This window comes from Megalops cyprinoides, chromosome 5 (genome assembly GCF_013368585.1).
Source record: "Megalops cyprinoides isolate fMegCyp1 chromosome 5, fMegCyp1.pri, whole genome shotgun sequence".
Lineage (NCBI taxonomy): Eukaryota > Metazoa > Chordata > Actinopteri > Elopiformes > Megalopidae > Megalops > Megalops cyprinoides.
Genome location: NC_050587.1, coordinates 703,859 through 723,058, shown reverse-complemented (window position 1 = coordinate 723,058; position 19,200 = coordinate 703,859). Strand labels below are relative to the sequence as shown.

The 19,200-nt window shown below is 45.1% G+C and overlaps 1 protein-coding gene across 4 annotated transcripts in view; it reads left to right on the top strand.

The window, feature by feature from the left end:
- Positions 1-18,083, top strand: part of sh2d3ca (SH2 domain containing 3Ca) — a 48,883-nt gene extending 30,800 nt beyond the window's left edge. For all 4 annotated transcript variants that reach the window (XM_036529061.1, XM_036529065.1, XM_036529064.1 and 1 more), the window contains 9 exons: positions 4,658-4,786; positions 9,322-9,749; positions 11,166-11,290; positions 11,622-12,115; positions 14,549-14,664; positions 14,931-15,102; positions 15,184-15,295; positions 15,412-15,618; positions 16,020-18,083. In XM_036529061.1, coding sequence (XP_036384954.1) covers positions 4,658-4,786; positions 9,322-9,749; positions 11,166-11,290; positions 11,622-12,115; positions 14,549-14,664; positions 14,931-15,102; positions 15,184-15,295; positions 15,412-15,618; positions 16,020-16,195 — 1,959 coding nt within the window. In that variant the 3' untranslated portion in view covers positions 16,196-18,083. The remainder of the gene's footprint in view (positions 1-4,657; positions 4,787-9,321; positions 9,750-11,165; positions 11,291-11,621; positions 12,116-14,548; positions 14,665-14,930; positions 15,103-15,183; positions 15,296-15,411; positions 15,619-16,019) is intronic.
- The last annotated feature ends 1,117 nt before the right edge of the window (positions 18,084-19,200 follow it).

Genomic DNA, 19,200 nt, shown 5'->3' with positions numbered 1-19,200 from the left:
GATGCAGGTGCAGCTCTTGCATTACTCTCCTCTGGCAGTATCTGGCTCCTCATTATAGAGGGTATGCACTGACGTCACTTTCCCGCCGGAATACGCCCCCTCAGTCGGACTGAGTGGCAAAACATCCTGCAACATGGCTGCCTTTAGTAGGGGAAACTAAGAAACCGGGAGTAAAACAAACGATTATCTGCTTAAATTAAAGGCAGTTGGACTCGACAGTGATCCTTACAATTTACCAAAGAACCAGTGGTCCATGGACATTGACATGTGGCCAGGAATCGGGTTTCCTGACATTTGTGTACCTGATTTCGATGCCGGGGAAATAGGCTACTCAAAGCAAAGCCTGAAGGCATACAAAAGCCGGGACATTCCAAAACGCTTAACATGGCTTAATGTTCCAAAACTGCGATCAGTGATCACCAAATTTCTCTTGGACATCTCTTGTCAGAAACACTTCCTCGTGTCAAAAAATCAAAACCAAAATTCTAGTAATATGTTCGTTATCTCATGTTAAGCATTTTCCTCTCCACTGACGCCCATTATAAGGAAAAAGCTTACCGTGGTTTAATGTCCCAAAACAGCGATCAATGATCACCAGATTTGTCTGACATCTCACATGTCATAAACACTATCTCCTATCAAAAAAGCAAAACTCTCTATTGACGCCCATTATAAGGAAAACGCTTCGTAGCTTAATTTTCCAAAAAGCGATCAACTAACACATAAGCAAAACTGAGAGGACAGCGCTTAACGTAACGTCGGCCTAACAACCATATTCCTTGGATTTTAGTTTTGCTTTTTTGATAGGAGATGGTGTTTATGGCATGTGAGATGTCAGACAAATTTGGTGATCACTGGATGCTATTTTGAACATTAACCCACGTTAAGCCCTTGGGCGTCAGTGGAGAGGAAAACGCTTAATGTAAGATAACGTCCATACTTACAGGATTTTGGTTTTGATTTTTTTTTTTGACAGGTGAAAGTGTTTATGACAAGAGATGTCTGAGAGAAATTTGGTGATCATTGATTGCTGTTTTGGAACATTAAGACACGTTAAAAGCCTTTCACGTTAAGCGTTTTAGAATGTCTGCAAAAGCCTTGACGCTTGGTCGTACTTCAAGGCGGGATTTGTTGGCGAAATTAAAGTGACGAGGACACCAATGTATATTCTGGGTGTATGTGGACAGGTTAACACAAATGTTTTTATTTTATTATGACTTTTATTTGGAAAATTGTAAGTTACACGTTTCGGTGCCGGATTCCAGTTGTTTCTGCGAATTGCAGCAATCCATTTGCTTCTGTTTTCTTTACCTTTTGGCAGTCTGTAAAAAGAGCTCCGATTTCTTGTTGAATTTATTTGTACAGTCAATCGCACAACAGCTCTTTCCACTCAGCAAGTCTTTCTGCCACTCAGTGGGTGTAACCGGCGGTGACTCCGCCTACTGTGACATCACGTGCATAACCTCTATTCAGGGGAAAGTTGTGTGCTGTTACCATTTCCTCAATGAGCCTTGATGTCACGGTCCCTCGTGGTTTCTCTCTGGGATCGTGTGCTGAATGCGTCAGGGCCTGGCCCCTTCCTACTTACTGATAAAAGGCTTTGCTGATGAACAACAGCCTGTATTTGAAACGGTCTGTGTGGGTTGACTCTTAAGTATGGCGTAAGTACCAAGACTGAGGTGTATATAGTTATGTCAGTTATGTCATGCTTAAAGTACTTAATGGCATCCTTCTGCTGTGTTGTTCTTGCATGTTTGTGCTGCAGAATTGCCCACGGGTACAGTAGAGCTTAATAGATGAATTAGTGGGTAAATTGGGTAAACTGTTGTCTTGCGCTCTCTTGGTGGGATGGGCCAGGCTGGTAAAACTGAATTGTATGTTTGAGCTATTTCCAAACCAGCTCACAAACAAGTAGCCATTACCATGGCAACCTCCCAAGGCAGCAGGGTTGTGTAATGGGTGTATGTGTGAATGGCTATTTCTCTCTCTCTTTTTATCTCTTTTTCTCTGTCTGTCTGTAGCCTCCCCCTGCTCCCCCCTTGCCCCCAGCAGCTCCCTGGGGTGGGTGTGAAAGTGGGACTGTGCCTCTTTTCAGAGGTGATGTAAAAGGGTCTGTGGGGGTGTGGTCTGCACTGCAGCTGAGCTCTGTCTCTGAGAGGAAGTGTGAGTGCATGCAGTGAAGACTCTGAGTGAATCGCTGATCTCTCTGCACATTCTCAGTGTTCCTGCTGAATGTCACTGCCAACTAGGGGCCGCAAGGATATCATGCATCGCAATGCCTAGTAACGTCCATGGCTGTTTACAGGAGATAGCATGGACAGTACAATATGTACAAGATTCAAATTCAGAGAAAGTGTGATGATAAATATAATTAAATATGATTAAAGAACACACACCACAAAACCCATTGTAATGGTAGATAATAACTCGGACCTCTGTGTCTCCACAGCGGACTCCCAGTAGGACAGACTTCTGGGCCTTTGTGTCTGGAGGGTGAATGTGTGCTCAAATGCAACCGTATTGATTTCATCTGGCACATGCTCCTTTATCTGCCAGTGCCAGTCATAACAGTCATAACATCCTCACTGCATTTCCTGCAATTGCAGTCGGCCTTTCAGGATGTGGAGTTGGGAGTAGGAGTTGCAGCTCTTTTCCATGCAAAGAAAGAGAGAGCCTGAACCACATTTGCATCAGTCATCCCACCTAGGCAAGAGAGGTGAGCCCAACACACAAAGGCTGCTGTGATGTCAGAACTTTGGACTAAGGGGTGTTAAAACCCACTGTGCCACTCACAGCTGTGGGTGCTTGAATTCTATCACACAGAATTGGGCTTTAGTTGGGCTGTGCCACCCCTGCCTAATGAAGCGAGTGCGTTACAGATTAACACACCCCAATGCCCTCCCGAGTGACCCTCTAGAAGGCGTGAGGGACATTTATGGCTTTTAACCATCACCCAGGTGTGCTGTTATAGCTCACTGTCTTTTTTTCCCCCAAGCTGCCGTATTGCGCGTTGTTTTCTGCCAGACACAATCCAAGGGGAAACTGCTGCAGTATTATCCTCTCATCTCCCCCGAGGAGGAGTGCAGGGCCAGGACTTAATCAATGCATCTTTGGAATAGGGAGCTGCGGAGAGCAGTATTGAGTAACCCGGAGCTGGCCAATTGATCTTCCTCCTCCCACTTCAGTACTTCTGCGTAAAGATACAGGGAGCAAGAGCGCGGCACTGCGGGTCACATCTGTTTACTGTAATCTGCCATAACCTTGGTGATCCCAGCGAGGCAATGCTGTGACCAGTTCCAAACCTTCATCTCTGTCTGCAACATCATATTTTGTCTTGGTCTGCAAAGTAAACAAAAGATCTGATCTTTACCTTGGACTTGGCTCTCCTTCATCTACATTGCTGCGTGCACACGTGTGTCAGAAATAACAGCGACTGTCTCAATATCATGTTGAGACTCGGATGGCTTTGGTATCAGATGGGGTTGCAGCCTTCAGCTCTCTGACCTCCTTGTCTCTATATGTCGGACAGTTGAATTCCATCACTGCCATTGTCAATGAGGTGCCCTCTTACTTGTGTGTGATTGTCTTTGAATCAGCTCTCAGAGTCTGCACATTTCTCCTCAGCAGAACAAAGCAAACCAGAGCAGGGCTGATGTCTGGCAGTTTTCTTACTAACATCCTGGATTTGTCTAAAAGTTGTAATCAAACATTGGCCAAAGGTTGATGTTGCTCCTCAGATTTAAAGAGATTAAAATGTGGACAAGTTAAAATCAGAATGTCAGATGGCCTCGCCCCTGTGTGTGTCCAAGTGTGTGCTTGTTTGTCCATGCCAGTGTTTCCACTTCCCTTCTGCAAGATGATGATGCCACATGGTCTTTATAACAGTAAATGGAATGTTTGTCCCATTAGTATTGAATAGTAATTTGAATTGTCACTTGGATGTGCAATAATTATTTTGAAAGGCATCTTTTCCAAAAGAAAAGAGGATAAGCTATGTATCCTGCAGATGTGTGGCAGTAAGATGTTATTTGCTTAGCAGATGAACAGAATATGAACAAATATGTAAATAAACAAATGAACTTCCTTTCTTGCTGTTTGTCTTGCATGCTGTCATTATTGTTCTTGTGTTGTGTTCACTGGTCATCTTCTGACGCAGACTGAAGACCCACCTCTTCAGACTGCATCTCTGTTCCACCTCAGTCCCCACCCCTAACACCTGCTAATTGTAGAACTTTCTGTTATTTTATATATAGTATCATGATGTGTTTTGGATTCTGTGATCTAGTGACTGATGTATGGTAGTATACTTGGCTTATCTAGTCCGGTTGCACAACTTGTGGTAGGGCTTGAATAGTGCTTTTGAATAGAATGTGAATGGAGTTATGCTTACAATCACTGGTTTAGGAGTGTTTTTAGCCTGGTCTGGCACTGTTGCTCAATCAGCTTGAATGGACAGACCATTCTTTTTGTGCTGGAAGTTGCTCTAGATAAGAGTGTCCGCTAAATGAATGTGATGCTATATGTTACAAGTGAAAGAGCAGCAGAGCTCCTTCAGTATTGATTGAAGTGTGTCATTTTCAGTCTATGTTCAGTGGCTGGCTGAGTGTTTAACCTCATGGATGTGTCTGTCTTCTACTCATTTGCTTGTTTCTCTCAGTTCTCCAAGGAGAAGTATCTGCTGGACTCCCCACCTGAGAAACTGCGCAAGGAACTGGAGGAGGAGCTGAAGCTGAGCAGCAGTGACATGCGCAGTCATGGCTGGTACCATGGCCACATCCCCAGAGAGGTGAACCTCATACACACATTAAATTACATTACATGCATTTAGCAGATGCTCTTATCCAGAGCAACTTCCATCGCAATAGAACATAAGTGTATCCATTCAGTTTAAACAAGCAGCAGTGTCAGACCATGCTCACAACACTCCCAGACCAGTGAGTGTGAGCATAACACTATTCAAGCCCTACCACAAGTTAACTTGTGCACTGTGACAAAAGCCAAGTACACTGCAATAGAAGTTACAGTACCTAGAACACAAATTATAATACATTGTAATACTACGCATAAAATTAACATCAGAAGTAGCAGGTGCTAGGGGGTGGGGATAGAAGTGGAACCAAGATGCAGTCTGAAGATGTGGGTCTTCAGTCTGCATTGGAAAATGGCCAGTGATATATGCACGTATACCCGCACACTTGTATGCATACACACACACAGGTACACACACAGGTATACACAAGCACACACACACACACAAGTGTATAGTATGTGTTGCTTTGGTGGTCTATAATGTTGCAGAGAAAGCTCGGGATTTGTGCTGTCTATGAAGAATTCAGAGCCATCAGTAGAGCATGCCATCAGACTGATAGAAAAGAATCAGAAATACCCCCTCCCATTGCTTTCCATTATGACTGAATATTTTTGGATGGAGTGGGAGGTGGGTGTGGCTGGCTCTCTCAGGACAGAAAAAATAGCTGCAGCTACTTATCATAGATGTTAAGTTCATCACAAGGAGCAGAGCTTAACTGGTAATGTCAATGTGGACATTACCAAGGCTTACAAAGGAGGATCCTTCTTGATAGTACAAAGAACTGAGCAATAATGGATAAAAACTGTTGTTATCCTGATCATTTTTAGAAATGCCATACCAGTGGGGTATGTCTGTTTCCTCATCCATTCTGTCTGTGTCTGTGCTTTATGTGAGTCACTCAGGGTAAGGCGTCCGCTAAATGAATGAGTGGAAATGTAAATGCAGCACACTTCATGGATCTGAATGCCCTTACAGTGAGGGCAGTGAGGTAGCTCCTCCTTCGTGCTGCATGGTAGCCGTGTTAGGGCAAAATGCTCCCCACATCAGTGCAGCTGGAGAGGGAGGGGTTAGCTGAGGGGTTCAACTGAAGCATGATTACCTGGCCAGACTGAGAGAGCCATACTGGAATTTTGTCATGCCCACACCTGGGCACCCCTTGCTCCTGAGTATGCTATGAGATCTTTAATGACCACTGTGAATGAGGATTTTGATTTAATGTCTGATTCTAAGGAGGGTGTCTCCTACATTGGGTGTACTGGTTTTCTGTTTGACCCAGAGGGAAGACTGCCCCTAACAACACCACTTCCTGCAAAAGCCTTGCTGTCCCATGAGGTTGCCCAAGAACTAACCCAGCACAGCTGCACTTAGCCTCACCTATCTGGCAGGATAAGGCTACATGCTGCAGGCTGTAAGATGTTTAAGATACACTTACCTAAGTGTAACATCAGTGGGTAGCCTACAACTATAACATGTTAGACAGTACTAGCTATTCTGTTATTGGAACCTAGACTACACACAGGTATTTCTTAATGATTAATAAGAGACTATATGTATAACTTATTGGAACAGACAGCAGATTATGTGACACAGTAACTTGCCGAAAGGGGAAGAGACCAGGAAAGAGAGACTAAGGTGGGCTGTATGTATGTACATTAGCTGGATGCATGTATGTATCATGTCCAAGCTACCTGGCTAGGAAGATCCATAAATTTCTTACTTACCCAGATATTACCTGAGCTGTTAATCAAGCATTGTTCCTGATTTCATTGATAAGGTGTTTTCAAAAAAGATACCAGGGAGTACAATATATTGTTAGCTGAAGGGACACACATGTGTCAGCAAACTGTCTGACCCTAATTTGAGCAGTCATTAGTCAATCTTGTTTCATTCTGAAATGTTTTTTTGGCATGGCTTGATTTTGTTAGCTTTCATATAAATGGGCTCTGTATGGGCATAAGGACCCTTCACAGCCTTAGGTGTGGAAGCACCAGCTATGTCTCCCTCTGTGTGAGTCTAGTCCTGCCTCTCTCTGCACGTTTGAGTTTCTGTCTGCAAGGTTCCAGCTCCACATTAGTGCAATATATTCATACTCATTTAGGAGTAAGTTGGGGGACCCCAGCCCTTTTTATTAGAACACTTATGTTCCCATGGTCATTCACACAACATGGTGCCTGCAGTTGTCCTGGTTTGTACTAACAGCTCCTGCTGGTGAACAGAGGAACTGCATTCCATTCCACTTTTTGCACCATTCAGCCCCATGCTCTGTCTACAGTAGCTCTTTATGGCTGGGTTAAGGGTTTACATACACGTTCTGGAACACTGACATCATGGTAGCTGCTAAGCTGCTGTATAAACCCAACTAACATTAGTGATACTTTTAGCAGTGAATAAAGGCAAGGTGTATTTCAGAAGTAAATGTGGAAATCCTCCCAGTCCCAATACACTCCACAGGCTTTTTTTCCTCTGGATGATGCAGCTGTAAGGGCAGGGCTGTCCATAGCTGCCTGTAACAATCGGCCCTGCCCACATTTTGTTTATTCCATGTGAAATCAACCAGAAACACAATAAACGCCCTCCCAGGTGATGTGATGGGGCAGACTGGAACCCACCCATGGTCATCTCTCTGCCACCATCTGCATTGTTGCTCTTGAGCAATAATTGCATTTGTGGTGAAAGTAGACCAGTTCTAGTAATCCTATACTCTGAGCTAAACAGGCCAGGCAGCTGCCTGTCTCCTGTGGTTGGTTTTTGTACTATAGAAACCTGTGACTTGCCATATCAGTCATGTCTGAAGTGTGCAGCATGTTCATACCTAACCTCTGTTGCATTAAAGCTTAGATAAATACAGAGACAGGGAGACAGGAACACACTGCCATTACTGAACACAATGGCCAGAGGTAGATAGAAGTCAGTAGATTTTGGGGGGGAAAACCTAGGATGGCATAAAAAGTGCTGAAGTCCATAAGACAGGTGCCTAGATCTGGGAAAATGAATGCTTTGGTTATAGCATAGACAGCTCTGTATTATGAGATCCATCTCAGACACAATATGTCTCTCATTTTAATACAAATACAGTAGAGTAGACATAAATGCAAACATTATTTGCAAACAAAAATTAATACATATCTGGTTCTCCTCATCTACAATGAATCATACCAGCTGACAGTTCTGTATGTCATCCTGAAAACACTATAAACTTGGTTGACATAGTTGACATTACATGCATTTAGCAGATGCTCTTATCCAGAGCGATTTCCAGCACAACTGAACATTTGGCATTTAAAACTCTTTCTCCAAATATTCTCTCTCTTCTATCAGCTCAGTGGAGATTGGGCAGTTGATCCACCATTACGTTACATGCATGAAGCGCATGCAGTCTAGCAGATTTCTGTACTCAGCTCACCTTCCTGTTTTCTTCCCAAATCGAACTGGCTTGAGATACAGGATTTGCATTCCTCCTAAACAAGTGAAAAACCCATGGCTTAGCCACACTCCATCTTTTCCTTTTTCTAAAGCCCTGACCACATAGCAACTTGTCCTGAATATTATCTTCTGTGATAATTGACAGGTCATACGTAAATTCACATGGAGTTTTTTATTAAGCACAGAAGCTTTTCCCAGGTGTTGGCTAGGTTCCTAATTGCAGTTATACAGCACTAATGAAAAAAATTGTGGCTTAGTGTCAGTGTTTATTAATACAAATATATTATTTGCCAGCTGCCCATACACATCTTAATTATGTGTACTGAATTGATAAGTGGGTTTCGTTCTATGATCTGTGAAATGGATTCACTTGCAGCAGGCTACAAAAGTGCATTTTGCTCCAGTTCACGTTTCCTTTCGGATTCAAACCCACTGGATCAATCGTACTTGTCATTCAAAAGTGACAAAATGTCAAAAATGTTTGTCATTCCTTAAAAAACAGTTCCATTAGAAGACAGAATCCACATAACCCTGGGTTTTAATGAGCAGTGATGAAGTGAAGATGAATCTGCTCCAACTTTGCCACCACATATAGGTGCATGAAACAAAAACAAAACTAACAGCTTGGCAGTTAGTAACGTTCCTGTTGCCAGTGTATTTGTTAAGCTATCAGTGCACAATGTTTGAATGAAACCCCACCACATTTCTGAAACTCATATTGTCTGTCAAGCAGGTGGAATCAGTAATTGTGAAAAGGGAGTTGTTTCTAAACATTAAAAGCACTATTGCACCTACATCAGTACTACGGGTTTGTCTGTACATTTTATTGAACTGGATGTGCTTAATTTGGGGGAGATGAGCAGAAGGCGCAAAGGACACTGTATTATGGAATTTTCCAGAAAAAATGTTTATTCTCTGCCTGTACAGCTGTTCTCTTGACAGGACAGAGGTGACTGAAACTGCTGATGGTTCATGCAGCTGTTCATGCTTGTTTCAGATGTGGGAGCAAGTCACTGAATGTTGCTGCTTGTAGATTTTGTGAGGCGGATGGCTTACGGGTCAACCCCCGGGTCATTGTTGACTTGCAGGTGTCAGAGACACTGGTGTTACGCAACGGGGACTTCCTGATTCGAGACTCGCTGACGAGTGCAGGGGATTATGTGCTGACCAGCCGCTGGAACCACGAGGTCCTGCACTTCAAGATCAGCAAGGTCCTGGTCAAGTCCAACGAGTCACGGGTACAGTACCTGCTTGAGCGGGAGAGCTTTGACTCGGTGCCTGCCCTCGTGCGCTACTATGTGAGCAGCCGGCGGACGGTCTCCCAGCAGAGCGGCGCTCAGATCTACTGCCCCATCAACCGCACCCTCCCCCTGCGTTATCTAGAGGCCACCTTCGCCCTGGCCAATGGCAGGCACGGCCTCGCGCACTCCCCATCTAGTCAAAGAGGAGCCTACATTAAGAGGCGGAGCGTCACCATGACAGACGGGCTGACAACGGAGAAGATAATCCCTCACAGGTGAGCTGGTGGGAGGGGCTGACATGATATGTCTGCTATTAAACAACTCCTCATCCTCATGGGCTGAGGATAGATACCAACCTCAATTAGAGCAAGAAAAACAAATCTTTCCCTCTAGAACTGAGAGTATGTCTGGCATGTGAGGTCCCAGGCATGAGAGAGTCTGCTCTCACACACTGTAGTTCTACCTGTATTATCCCCTGAAAAATTGTGTGTTTGTGTCCATTGCAACTGCAATCAAGATCGCTCTAGTTTACAAACACCCAAGGGACCTGATGGACCGCCCTTTTAGGTAAATGGCTTTATGTTGTTTGCACTCCATTGAGCTGAACTATGCCAGACTGCTGGCTGTTGGCTTTTAGGCTAAACACACATTTAACCTTTGACTTCAGTGTTGTTAGCTGCCCATATTGCTATAAGGGCTTCCTTTTCTTAAGCTCCCCATGCTTCTTCTCAAGTTAGGGACAGAAATGAACATACTCCTTGTTCTGTGTCTCCTGTTCTCACTAATGCTATTACAACAGGGCTCAGAGTCAACTTGATGTGAGTCCCATCCCAAGTGTGACCCCATCTCTGGAACAGTCCCCAGTACTGGCCTTAGGCTTTGGCCATGTTCCTGCATGCACAATTTTGTGTGGATCATTTGCAGAGTTTGAGCTGTCACAGCTTCTGGCCTTAATTGTGTGAGAGCATTTCCTAATGTCTTAGTATTACAGCTCTGCCAGTATGTAAGGTGTGAGACTACTGCAGGTGTGAGTGTTTCAGGTATGAAAGCGTTACAGGTGCTTCTTGTTCGTGTAGGGAGTCTTGTCTGGTGAGTGACATGGAGGTCAGCAGAGCGGCAGAGTCGTTGCCATGGGCAGGTCTGGAGGTGGACCTGAGGTGCCGTGAGCTGGGTTTGACCCGGCATGGTTGGGTCTGGAGCACCAGTTGTGAAGCACACAGATCCCTCACCTCAGCCCAACTCCTCACTCTAGTATAGCTGCTTCCAATTCCCCTCACCTCTCACCTGGCCACGCCCCAAAGCATGCATGTGTTCCACAAATCAGCCTTCGTGATGATGACTTGTCATTTAATTATGTTAAGGGCAGTGTACATTTATTCAAACTCATGACACAAAATGAAAGTACAGAACTTTTATACATGTAAATGTGAGTTAATTGTAATAATAGCACCATCTTGCCAGAGCAGCCCTTATCACATAAGGCTATGTGAATACGTGAATTATGTATTTATTAAACATTCCAAAATCATGTTTTGTTTAGATTTGTATTAGTTTTTTTGTTAGACCATTAGATTTGGTCTTTGTGAACCTGAGTTTTTTGGAATGCTGGAGGAGAGAAAAATGAATTGTGAATAGTGAAAAACCTCAGAGTTCCCTTTGCTGATTGTGTATTTCATGTGACGTGCCCCCAGCCCTTCCACTGTTCACCACAAGGAGGCGATGAGGAACTGTGCCCTCAGCATGGATCAGATTCAGGAGTTCCGATGCCCCCTGTCTCCGGTCGGAGAGACCCCACTCTCTCCGGCGTACAGCTCAAGTGAGTGGTGTAACCAGGCAATGTACCTAAGTGCACAGCCTTGGGGTGCACACTTTACCATAGTTACCAAATGAATAAATGTAAATAGCTCCATTCTTCACCATGCTTTCATTTCTTCATTCAGACAAATGTTTGCATGCTGCTGGTGAATAGCTCCATTTCCCTGAATGCTAGTGTACAGTTTACAATGAAGGCTGCTATCTGAATGCTTCTCTTTGTGTGTGTGTGTGTGTGCGCGCACGCGTGTGTGTGCGCATGTGTGCTCGTGTGTGCGTGCATTCACGCGTGTTTGCGTGTGCGCGTGCGTGCCTTCTTTTTCTGTACTCTGAAGTCACCCGACACCGAAGTCCATCTGGTGGCAGGGTACTGGGCATGATACCTTCCTCCCCTGTCCTTCGGCGCTCCAGTGAGCCCCAGCTCAGCCCCTCCTCCAATAACAATGTGCCCTACCCCGAATTGAATGCCAGCGCCCACTCCACCCCAGCCCATGGCTACCCTGCTGAGGGGGCAGGGGGTAGCTACTGCGAACTTGGCCCCAGCCCTGTCCCCATCCCCTCCCCGACTACGCCTGCCAAGAGCTATGTGGAGCGCCTGCGTGTGGAGGAGGGGGGTGGTGCCCTCATGAGCAGGGACGAAGGTGGGGAGATATTTGTGGCCCCCCTGGTGGAGACCACCTCTGCCTTCAAGCCCACAAGGTACCAGTCACCACTGATGCCTGCGGAGAATAAGCCCCTTGAGGTAAACATCCTGAAGAGGGTGAAGGAGCTGCTGGCGGAGGTGGATGCCAAGACTGCTGCCAAGCACATCACCAAGGCAGACTGCACGGTAAAGAGCCTCTTCCCAGCTTCCAGAGAGACGCCAGTCAAACATGGCCATACAAGTCAATGATTGACTCAGAGGGACCCTCCAGCTCCCCCCAAAGGGGTTTAGAGTTAATTACCCCATTACCAGCACAGATGTTCACAGACATACAGACTGTTTCACTTCCTGTTGTCATTGCCAAAGGTAGTCTACTCTAATAATACGTCTAATCAAATCCAATTTGTGGTGAAAACGTTTTTTGCTGATTCAATACCAGTTGACCACCACTTTGATGTCAGCCCCCCCATCCAGAATCTGATAGCAAGTGGCTGATATTGACAAGCTGTATTGCTTATTGCTGAAGACTGCACTTTAGGTCTGCATGCATCAGCCAGTCACCATGCCAAACAAACTACATTTCTGAAAAAAGCTATGTGCACCACGGGCGGAGCCGATGGCTCATTGCAGAGGGGGCGAGGACCTGTAGTGGGCCCTTATACAGCCAATAGAGGTTATGTGCGTGACGTCACGGTAGGTGGAGTCACTGCGGGTTACACCCACTGAGTGGCAGCGTTAGCGTTCAGCTTGAATGCCGCGAAAACACAAAAAGCACATCTAAAATGGGAGAGCTGTTGTGCGATTGACTGTACAAATAGCTCCGATTTCTTGTTGAATCTATCTTTTTACAGACTGCCGAAAGCTAAAGAAAAGAGAAGCAAATGAATCGTTGCAATTCGCAGAACCAACTGGAATCCAGGCACTGAAACGTGTATCTTACAGCTTTCCAAATAAAAGTTGTAATAAAATTAATTTGTACAAACCTGTCCACACACAACCAGAATATCCATTAGTGTTCTCGTCACTTTAATTTCGCCAACAAATCCCGTCTTGAAGTACGACCAAGCATCAAGGCTTTCGCTGACATATTCTAAAACGCTTAACGTGACATGGCTTAACGTGGCTTAATGTTCCTAAACAGTGATCAGTGATCACCAAATTTCTCTTGGCATCTCTTGTCATAAACACTTCCACTTGTCAAAAAATTAAAACCAAAATCCTATGAGTATGGACGTTCTTACATTAAGCGCTTTCCTCTCCATTGATGCCCATTAGGCTTGAGGTGGCAAAATGTTCCAAAATAACGTCCAATGATCACTATCTCTTGATAGGAGATAGTGTTTACGACATGTGAGATGTCAGACAAATCTGGTGATCATTGGTTGCTGTTTTGGGACATTAAGCGTTTTGGAATGTGCCAGCTTTTGTATGCCTTCAGGCTTTGCTTTGTGTATTTCCCCGGTGTCGAATCAGGTAGGCTACATATAAATGTCAGGAAACCCCTCAGTGCATAACCTCTATTATAGGCTGTATGGAGATGCAAGACAGATCCAAGGGGAAACTTATGGAGAAAAATGCGGATTACAATGAGGTGTGCTTCTCGTGGACCATTTTTAAATACCGCGGCTCCGTCAGCAGTGACGGCGATGGGAAATAAGACAGTTCCTACTTTGGGACTCGAACAAAGGGTGTAATTTTTCTGTTTGTACACTTACACAAGGATACTGGACAGCAAATAAAGTTTTATGTAACTATTGTGTCTCTGCTCATCCAAAATAGCTAAATATCGTGGCTCCGTCAGCAGTGACGGCGATGGGAGTAAAACAAGACAGCCGGCGATCGGCTAGTTCCTACATTAGGACTCGAACAGAGGGCGTTTTCTGTTTGTACACTTACACAAGGATACTGGACAGCAAATAAAGTTTTCTGTAACTTTATTTAAAACTCATTTAAAATAAATATCGCGGCGAGAAACTTAGCTAGAGGTCGGTCGAAACCATTACGCCCTCAGTCTGACTTTTTATTTTTTGTGGCAATCAAGACACACAAACAAACTTTATTCAAAATATTAAACTAAACAACAAAAATGCATGTTCAGTCAGGCAGATTGGGCCCAAGGTGGGCCCCTTTGTTACTGGGCAGAACCCGGGACAGCCGCACCCTCTGCCCCCCCCCCCCCGCTCACTCCGCTACTGATGTACACTAAACCTGATTAAGTTGTTGAGCTGCTTGATTCGCAGTATACAACTGGATTGGTTTTTGCGGGCTGGATTTAGTCACTTTAGGCCTCTTTGCATTTCTGGGTTTATTTGCTGGAACCACCTCTGACCTTAACCATTTCATAAAAGAGTAGGGCAGTGACAGATAACACTGTGTGACAGTGACCATAACTCACCAATGTCACAGAAACCCTGCATTGCACAGTTGGACTCAATTAACTTCTGAACTGAGGAAGGCGGCGTGTGGAGCCGAGGCTAACACAGTAAATGACACACGGTACACGGCAGTATTTATTGCAATAATTATTTGATAGAGAGTGAATTAAAAGCCAATTAAGTGGTCTTTGCAGTGACCGTGAAGAAAAATGGCTCAACCCCTTTATCCCTGTGTGGTCTGCAGGTTGCTAGGATACTAGGTGTTACCAAGGAGATGCAAGGGATGATGGGAGTGGGCTCTGGACTGGAGCTGCTGACTCTGCCACACGGACACCAGCTCCGCCTGGATCTGCTAGAAAGGTGAGTGGTGGAGGAGGAGGAAGCAGGGCTAATCCTTCTGCACTGCACCATGAACAGATACCTCTCCACTTCAGTCCAGCCTGCAAACGTGGGACAGGGTTATCTGTGATAATTACAATAATTTATGATTATAATAATGCAGTAGGTCCCAGTTGTAACACTGTCAGTACCAGTCATAACACTGTAGGTTCCAGTCATAATGCCGAAGGTCTCAGTCATAACACTGTAGGTACCTGTTATAACGCTTTGCCTGGCTGTGCCCCCAGGTTTTACACCATGTCCATCATGATGGCTGTGGACCTGCTGGGCTGCACCGGCAGCACAGAGGAGAGGGCCGCCCTGCTGCACAAGACCATCCAGCTGGCAGCCGAACTCAAGAGCAACCTGGGAAACATGTTTGGCTTTGCTGCCGTGATGAGGGCTCTGGAGCTACCACAGGTAGGCCCCGCTCGGGAGGGGGGGGTCATAGTGAGGGTCATTTTGATGGGCATAGTAATGCTCACTCCTCCACTCTCATAGATCGCACGGCTGGAGCAGACATGGATGACACTGCGTCAGAGGCACACAGAGGGAGCCATCCTCTACGAGAAAAAGCTGAAGCCCTTCATGAAGAGCATGAACGATGGCAAAGGTAGCACGCTGCCCTCGGGCACATGATTGGCTGCTTTCAGGAAAGTCATCATAATGTGTCTCACTCCAGTCCGGCTTTTTCATGCAGAAAATGATCTCTCTCTCTCTCTTACTCAGAGAGCTCTGTGCTGTCCAACACTTCGTTCCCGCATGTGGTGCCACTGCTGTCCTTGTTGGAGAGGGGTGTGGTGGTGGGGGAGGGGGTGGAGCCATGGGAGAGCATGGAGTCAGGGGTGGATGTGGTGATGAGTCACCTGGAGGCGGCACGTACCATAGCACACCATGGGGGGATCTACCGCACCAACGCAGAGACCAAGCTTCAGGGTACAAGGGGCACTGTCTGCTCAATGGAGATGACACATTCTGTTTAATTATGTATACTGTTATTGTTATTAATAACATCATTTTCTGTAGGAATACAATTAATACGTGAAGCCATTAATAGGGTTCCACATTAAATATGTGCTGTATTTTAAAAATCATGATAAATTATTAGAAAGTAATTAGAAAACAAGTAAAAAGTAAAAAAAAAGTAATTAGAAAGATGCATGATCTTGGTAAAATGAAGGCTTTAAGTAGAAACACAATTAATGTATAAGAACTTTAATATTGCTCCAAATTAAAGACAAGCATTATTGAAAAAAATCATTTAAAAGCATTAGTAATTAGACAGACACATGATGGTGGTAAACTGAATGCATTAGATTTGTTCTCTGTGTCTACAGGGTTTCAGGAGCAAGAGGAGGTGCTGGAGCTCTTCCACACAGACTTCCAGATGCGGCTCCTGTGGGGCAGCCGGGGAGCGGAGGGCAGCCAGGTTGAGCGCTATGAAAAATTTGACAAGGTCCTGACTGCCCTGTCCAATAAGCTGGAGCCCCCTGTTCGACAAAGTGAGCTATAGTGCCCATATGGCGGAAAGGTCTGAAGCGAGAGGAAGGGGGTGGAGCATCTTGCAGGCAGAGAGGTCACAGAGCAGTGAGGGAGGGGGGTGGCTTTTAGGCTGTAGCTCTAAATAAGGCACAAGGGGCAGGGGTTGAGGGCAGCCTTGCCAGGGGTCAGAGGGAGAACACCAGATGCGAGGAACGAGAGTGGTGTAAAATGCAGAGCGGAAGGCTCCCCACCTGCTAGGAAAAGAAACCAGGATGAGTGTAAATATATCTACGCCATTTGCCACAGTCCCAGAGTCAACCCCTGGAATGCTCCCTGGAATGGGGGCAGGAGGACTGACGCGACGTGACTGACTGACACCCTCTGCACACCTATACCTGCTGTTATGTCAAGGACTCCAGAAATCAGGGGATTCAGCCAATGGCTGTGGAATTATCTTCTCAGCTTAACAGTGCTACTCTGTTCTGGGAGCGCATGGGCTTAACTTAGCCAAACTCCACAGCTGTGGCAGTGCTGGAGAAGACCAGTTTGTTGTCCTAGCTATAGTGCTTAACCATGTGGTCTCACAGTAACTAGAAATTGTTTGAATGTATGTTGCCAAACCAATGGCTTTGCCACATAACTCTGCCAAACAGTGTATCTCTTGGTCGTTTTCCGTTATTGTTTCTTACTCTCTCGGCTCCAGATTGCACAGGTTGTTGTGCAGCTTACTGGGAACTTCATTTCAGAAGCATTTTCATTCATCCATCTGTGTCTCTTGTCCCTAGACCTCTCACTTATATCGTGCAGCATCAGATGATTAGAACATCAGACTTCCTCCATTGTTACCTGGATTGATAAGCTTCAAGCTATATTTGTACATGTTTGTCTAGCTCCACTGCAGTCTCTCGCTCAATGATTTGCACAGTTGAAGGATTCTGGTGTCAGAATGGTGTCAGACCCTCCCCACACCCTCCCCTCTAAGTTTCATGTAAGGACAGCTATCACAAGCATGACAAGGAACACTCTGCCTAATGCCTGTAAATGATTGTACAGTTTATGGCATTTCATTCAGTTGATTGGAATGCCATCTGCGATCCCATCCCTTTTGTTTCCAGAAAGTCGTCCTCCTCAGACATTTCTCCTCAACCCCTCCCATCCCCCATAATTAACATGATTGTATGTGTGAGGTTTTACCATTGCTGTGTTGTCCAAGTGAATATGATTCTTGCAGAAACTGTGTAAGTGTTTTTAGGCTGAAATGAGGTTGGTCTGACCCCACGCCCTGTGGCATATGAATTGTGTGTGTATAATTTGTTTGTTGGATTGTTCATCCCAACAACCTACAGAGCAACAGGCATTTCCTACTGTCCCCTCTCACCCCTCAGCAATCTCAATCTCTGATCTAGCAGTGATCTGCTGATACAAATCACTGTAGCAATGATCAGAGTTCATTTCTGGAGCAGGGAACAAGGGTGCAGGCTGGAATGCGAGACTTGTCTGAACATGTGAGCAGGGTGAGGATGTCTGAGCACAGCTTTGTTCACTCCTCTCAACTGACTAATTACTCTCCCACTATTTTTTTCTTTTCATCCATCACCATTTTCTCCCCATGCTTGATGTGAATGTGAGAATCTTGAGAATTGGTAGTTTTTTGACAGTCTTTTGGGGATGTTTTATAAAAATATTAATATGCACCATGTATACTACTGAGGGCCACCCCAGCTGCAGGTGTAAGCAGGCCTCATCTCACAGTCAGGGCTGTACCTGTGGACCTTTACCCAGAATGCCCCTTTGTGTGTAGCTCAGGAGAGGCCACAAGTATATTTTCTTGCTACTAATGCAACAGGAACAAAGGATTCCCTTAGAGGTCTGTCCACTTTCCCCCTGCTATTGCCAGAATTCACTCTTCTAGCCAAATAAGCCCCTGAAGTTTCTCTGAATGTTCAATTCATCACTGTTGGCAAAATTTGGACTTTTTGTAAATGAAGAGAATTGTTTTGCTGTTTAAAAAGGATTTCACAAATTATAGTTCTCTTCATTAACTAAGTGGTTTGGAGAAAAGCAATTTCCATCTTAATTCTTTTTCAAAATTTCATCACTGTATTGAGGTGTTGTACATACAACAAACAACAATAAAGGCAGTATGAGAGTAGGACAATTTGGCTAATGTTTTTGGCAGCTACATCCTCATTTGGCTCGTTCCTTGTTTTCATACTCTGGCACCAAACATGTGAACTCTCCTCTCAGTTGGATCTCAGTCAGCCTGGAGCTGCTGTGGTCCTGTTGCTGTCGTAGAAGCGAGGAACACACCGTGGTCAGGAGCCCCTTGTGGAGGTCAGTGGTGGAGGCCCCTCTGTCTAGCTGCTGAAGGTCACCGTGTCATTGGGCATTACAAGAGAGGGCTGTCACTGCCCTGACAGCCAGACCATGGCCCACTGTGGGCCTTGGCCAGGTATCTCACGCCTGGCACCCGCTCCTCTGTGACACACCTGACAGTCACACACCACCCCTCAGTGTGCATGCCATGGACAGTGGAGATGGCCATGGACACAGGAAAAGATGGCAGGGGAAGACTAATAAGTTCTGAGCAAGCTATTACCTTCACCGGCCGGCTCGAGTGTGTTTCCAGTGCGTGAGAAAAGGAATTGGAACCTTAATCTCTGCAAGTGTTTTCAAATGTTGCCTGCTGGTCTAGGAAAAGATAGTGTTCTTTGCCTCACTTTTTGTTGTACAGAATTCTGAGTGTTTAAGTCTAGTTGTATATAGTCATTCCTAAATAATTTCGTACTTGTAAAAAAAAAAAAAAACAAAAAACAAAAACCAATACATGATCACATGATTTTCTTATGTACATATATCATATTTTTTTCAATTGTTTTTCCAAGAAATAAAATATGGTAAGCTTCTGTCCATGAGTGTTGTTTTATCCTGTCTGCTTTGTTTTGCCTATGAGTTTGAGGGATGTATATGTGTATAATATAATTCAGTCAACAGTGTCACAAGTTTAATCCCAGTCTGTCCTAGTCCTTTGTACCA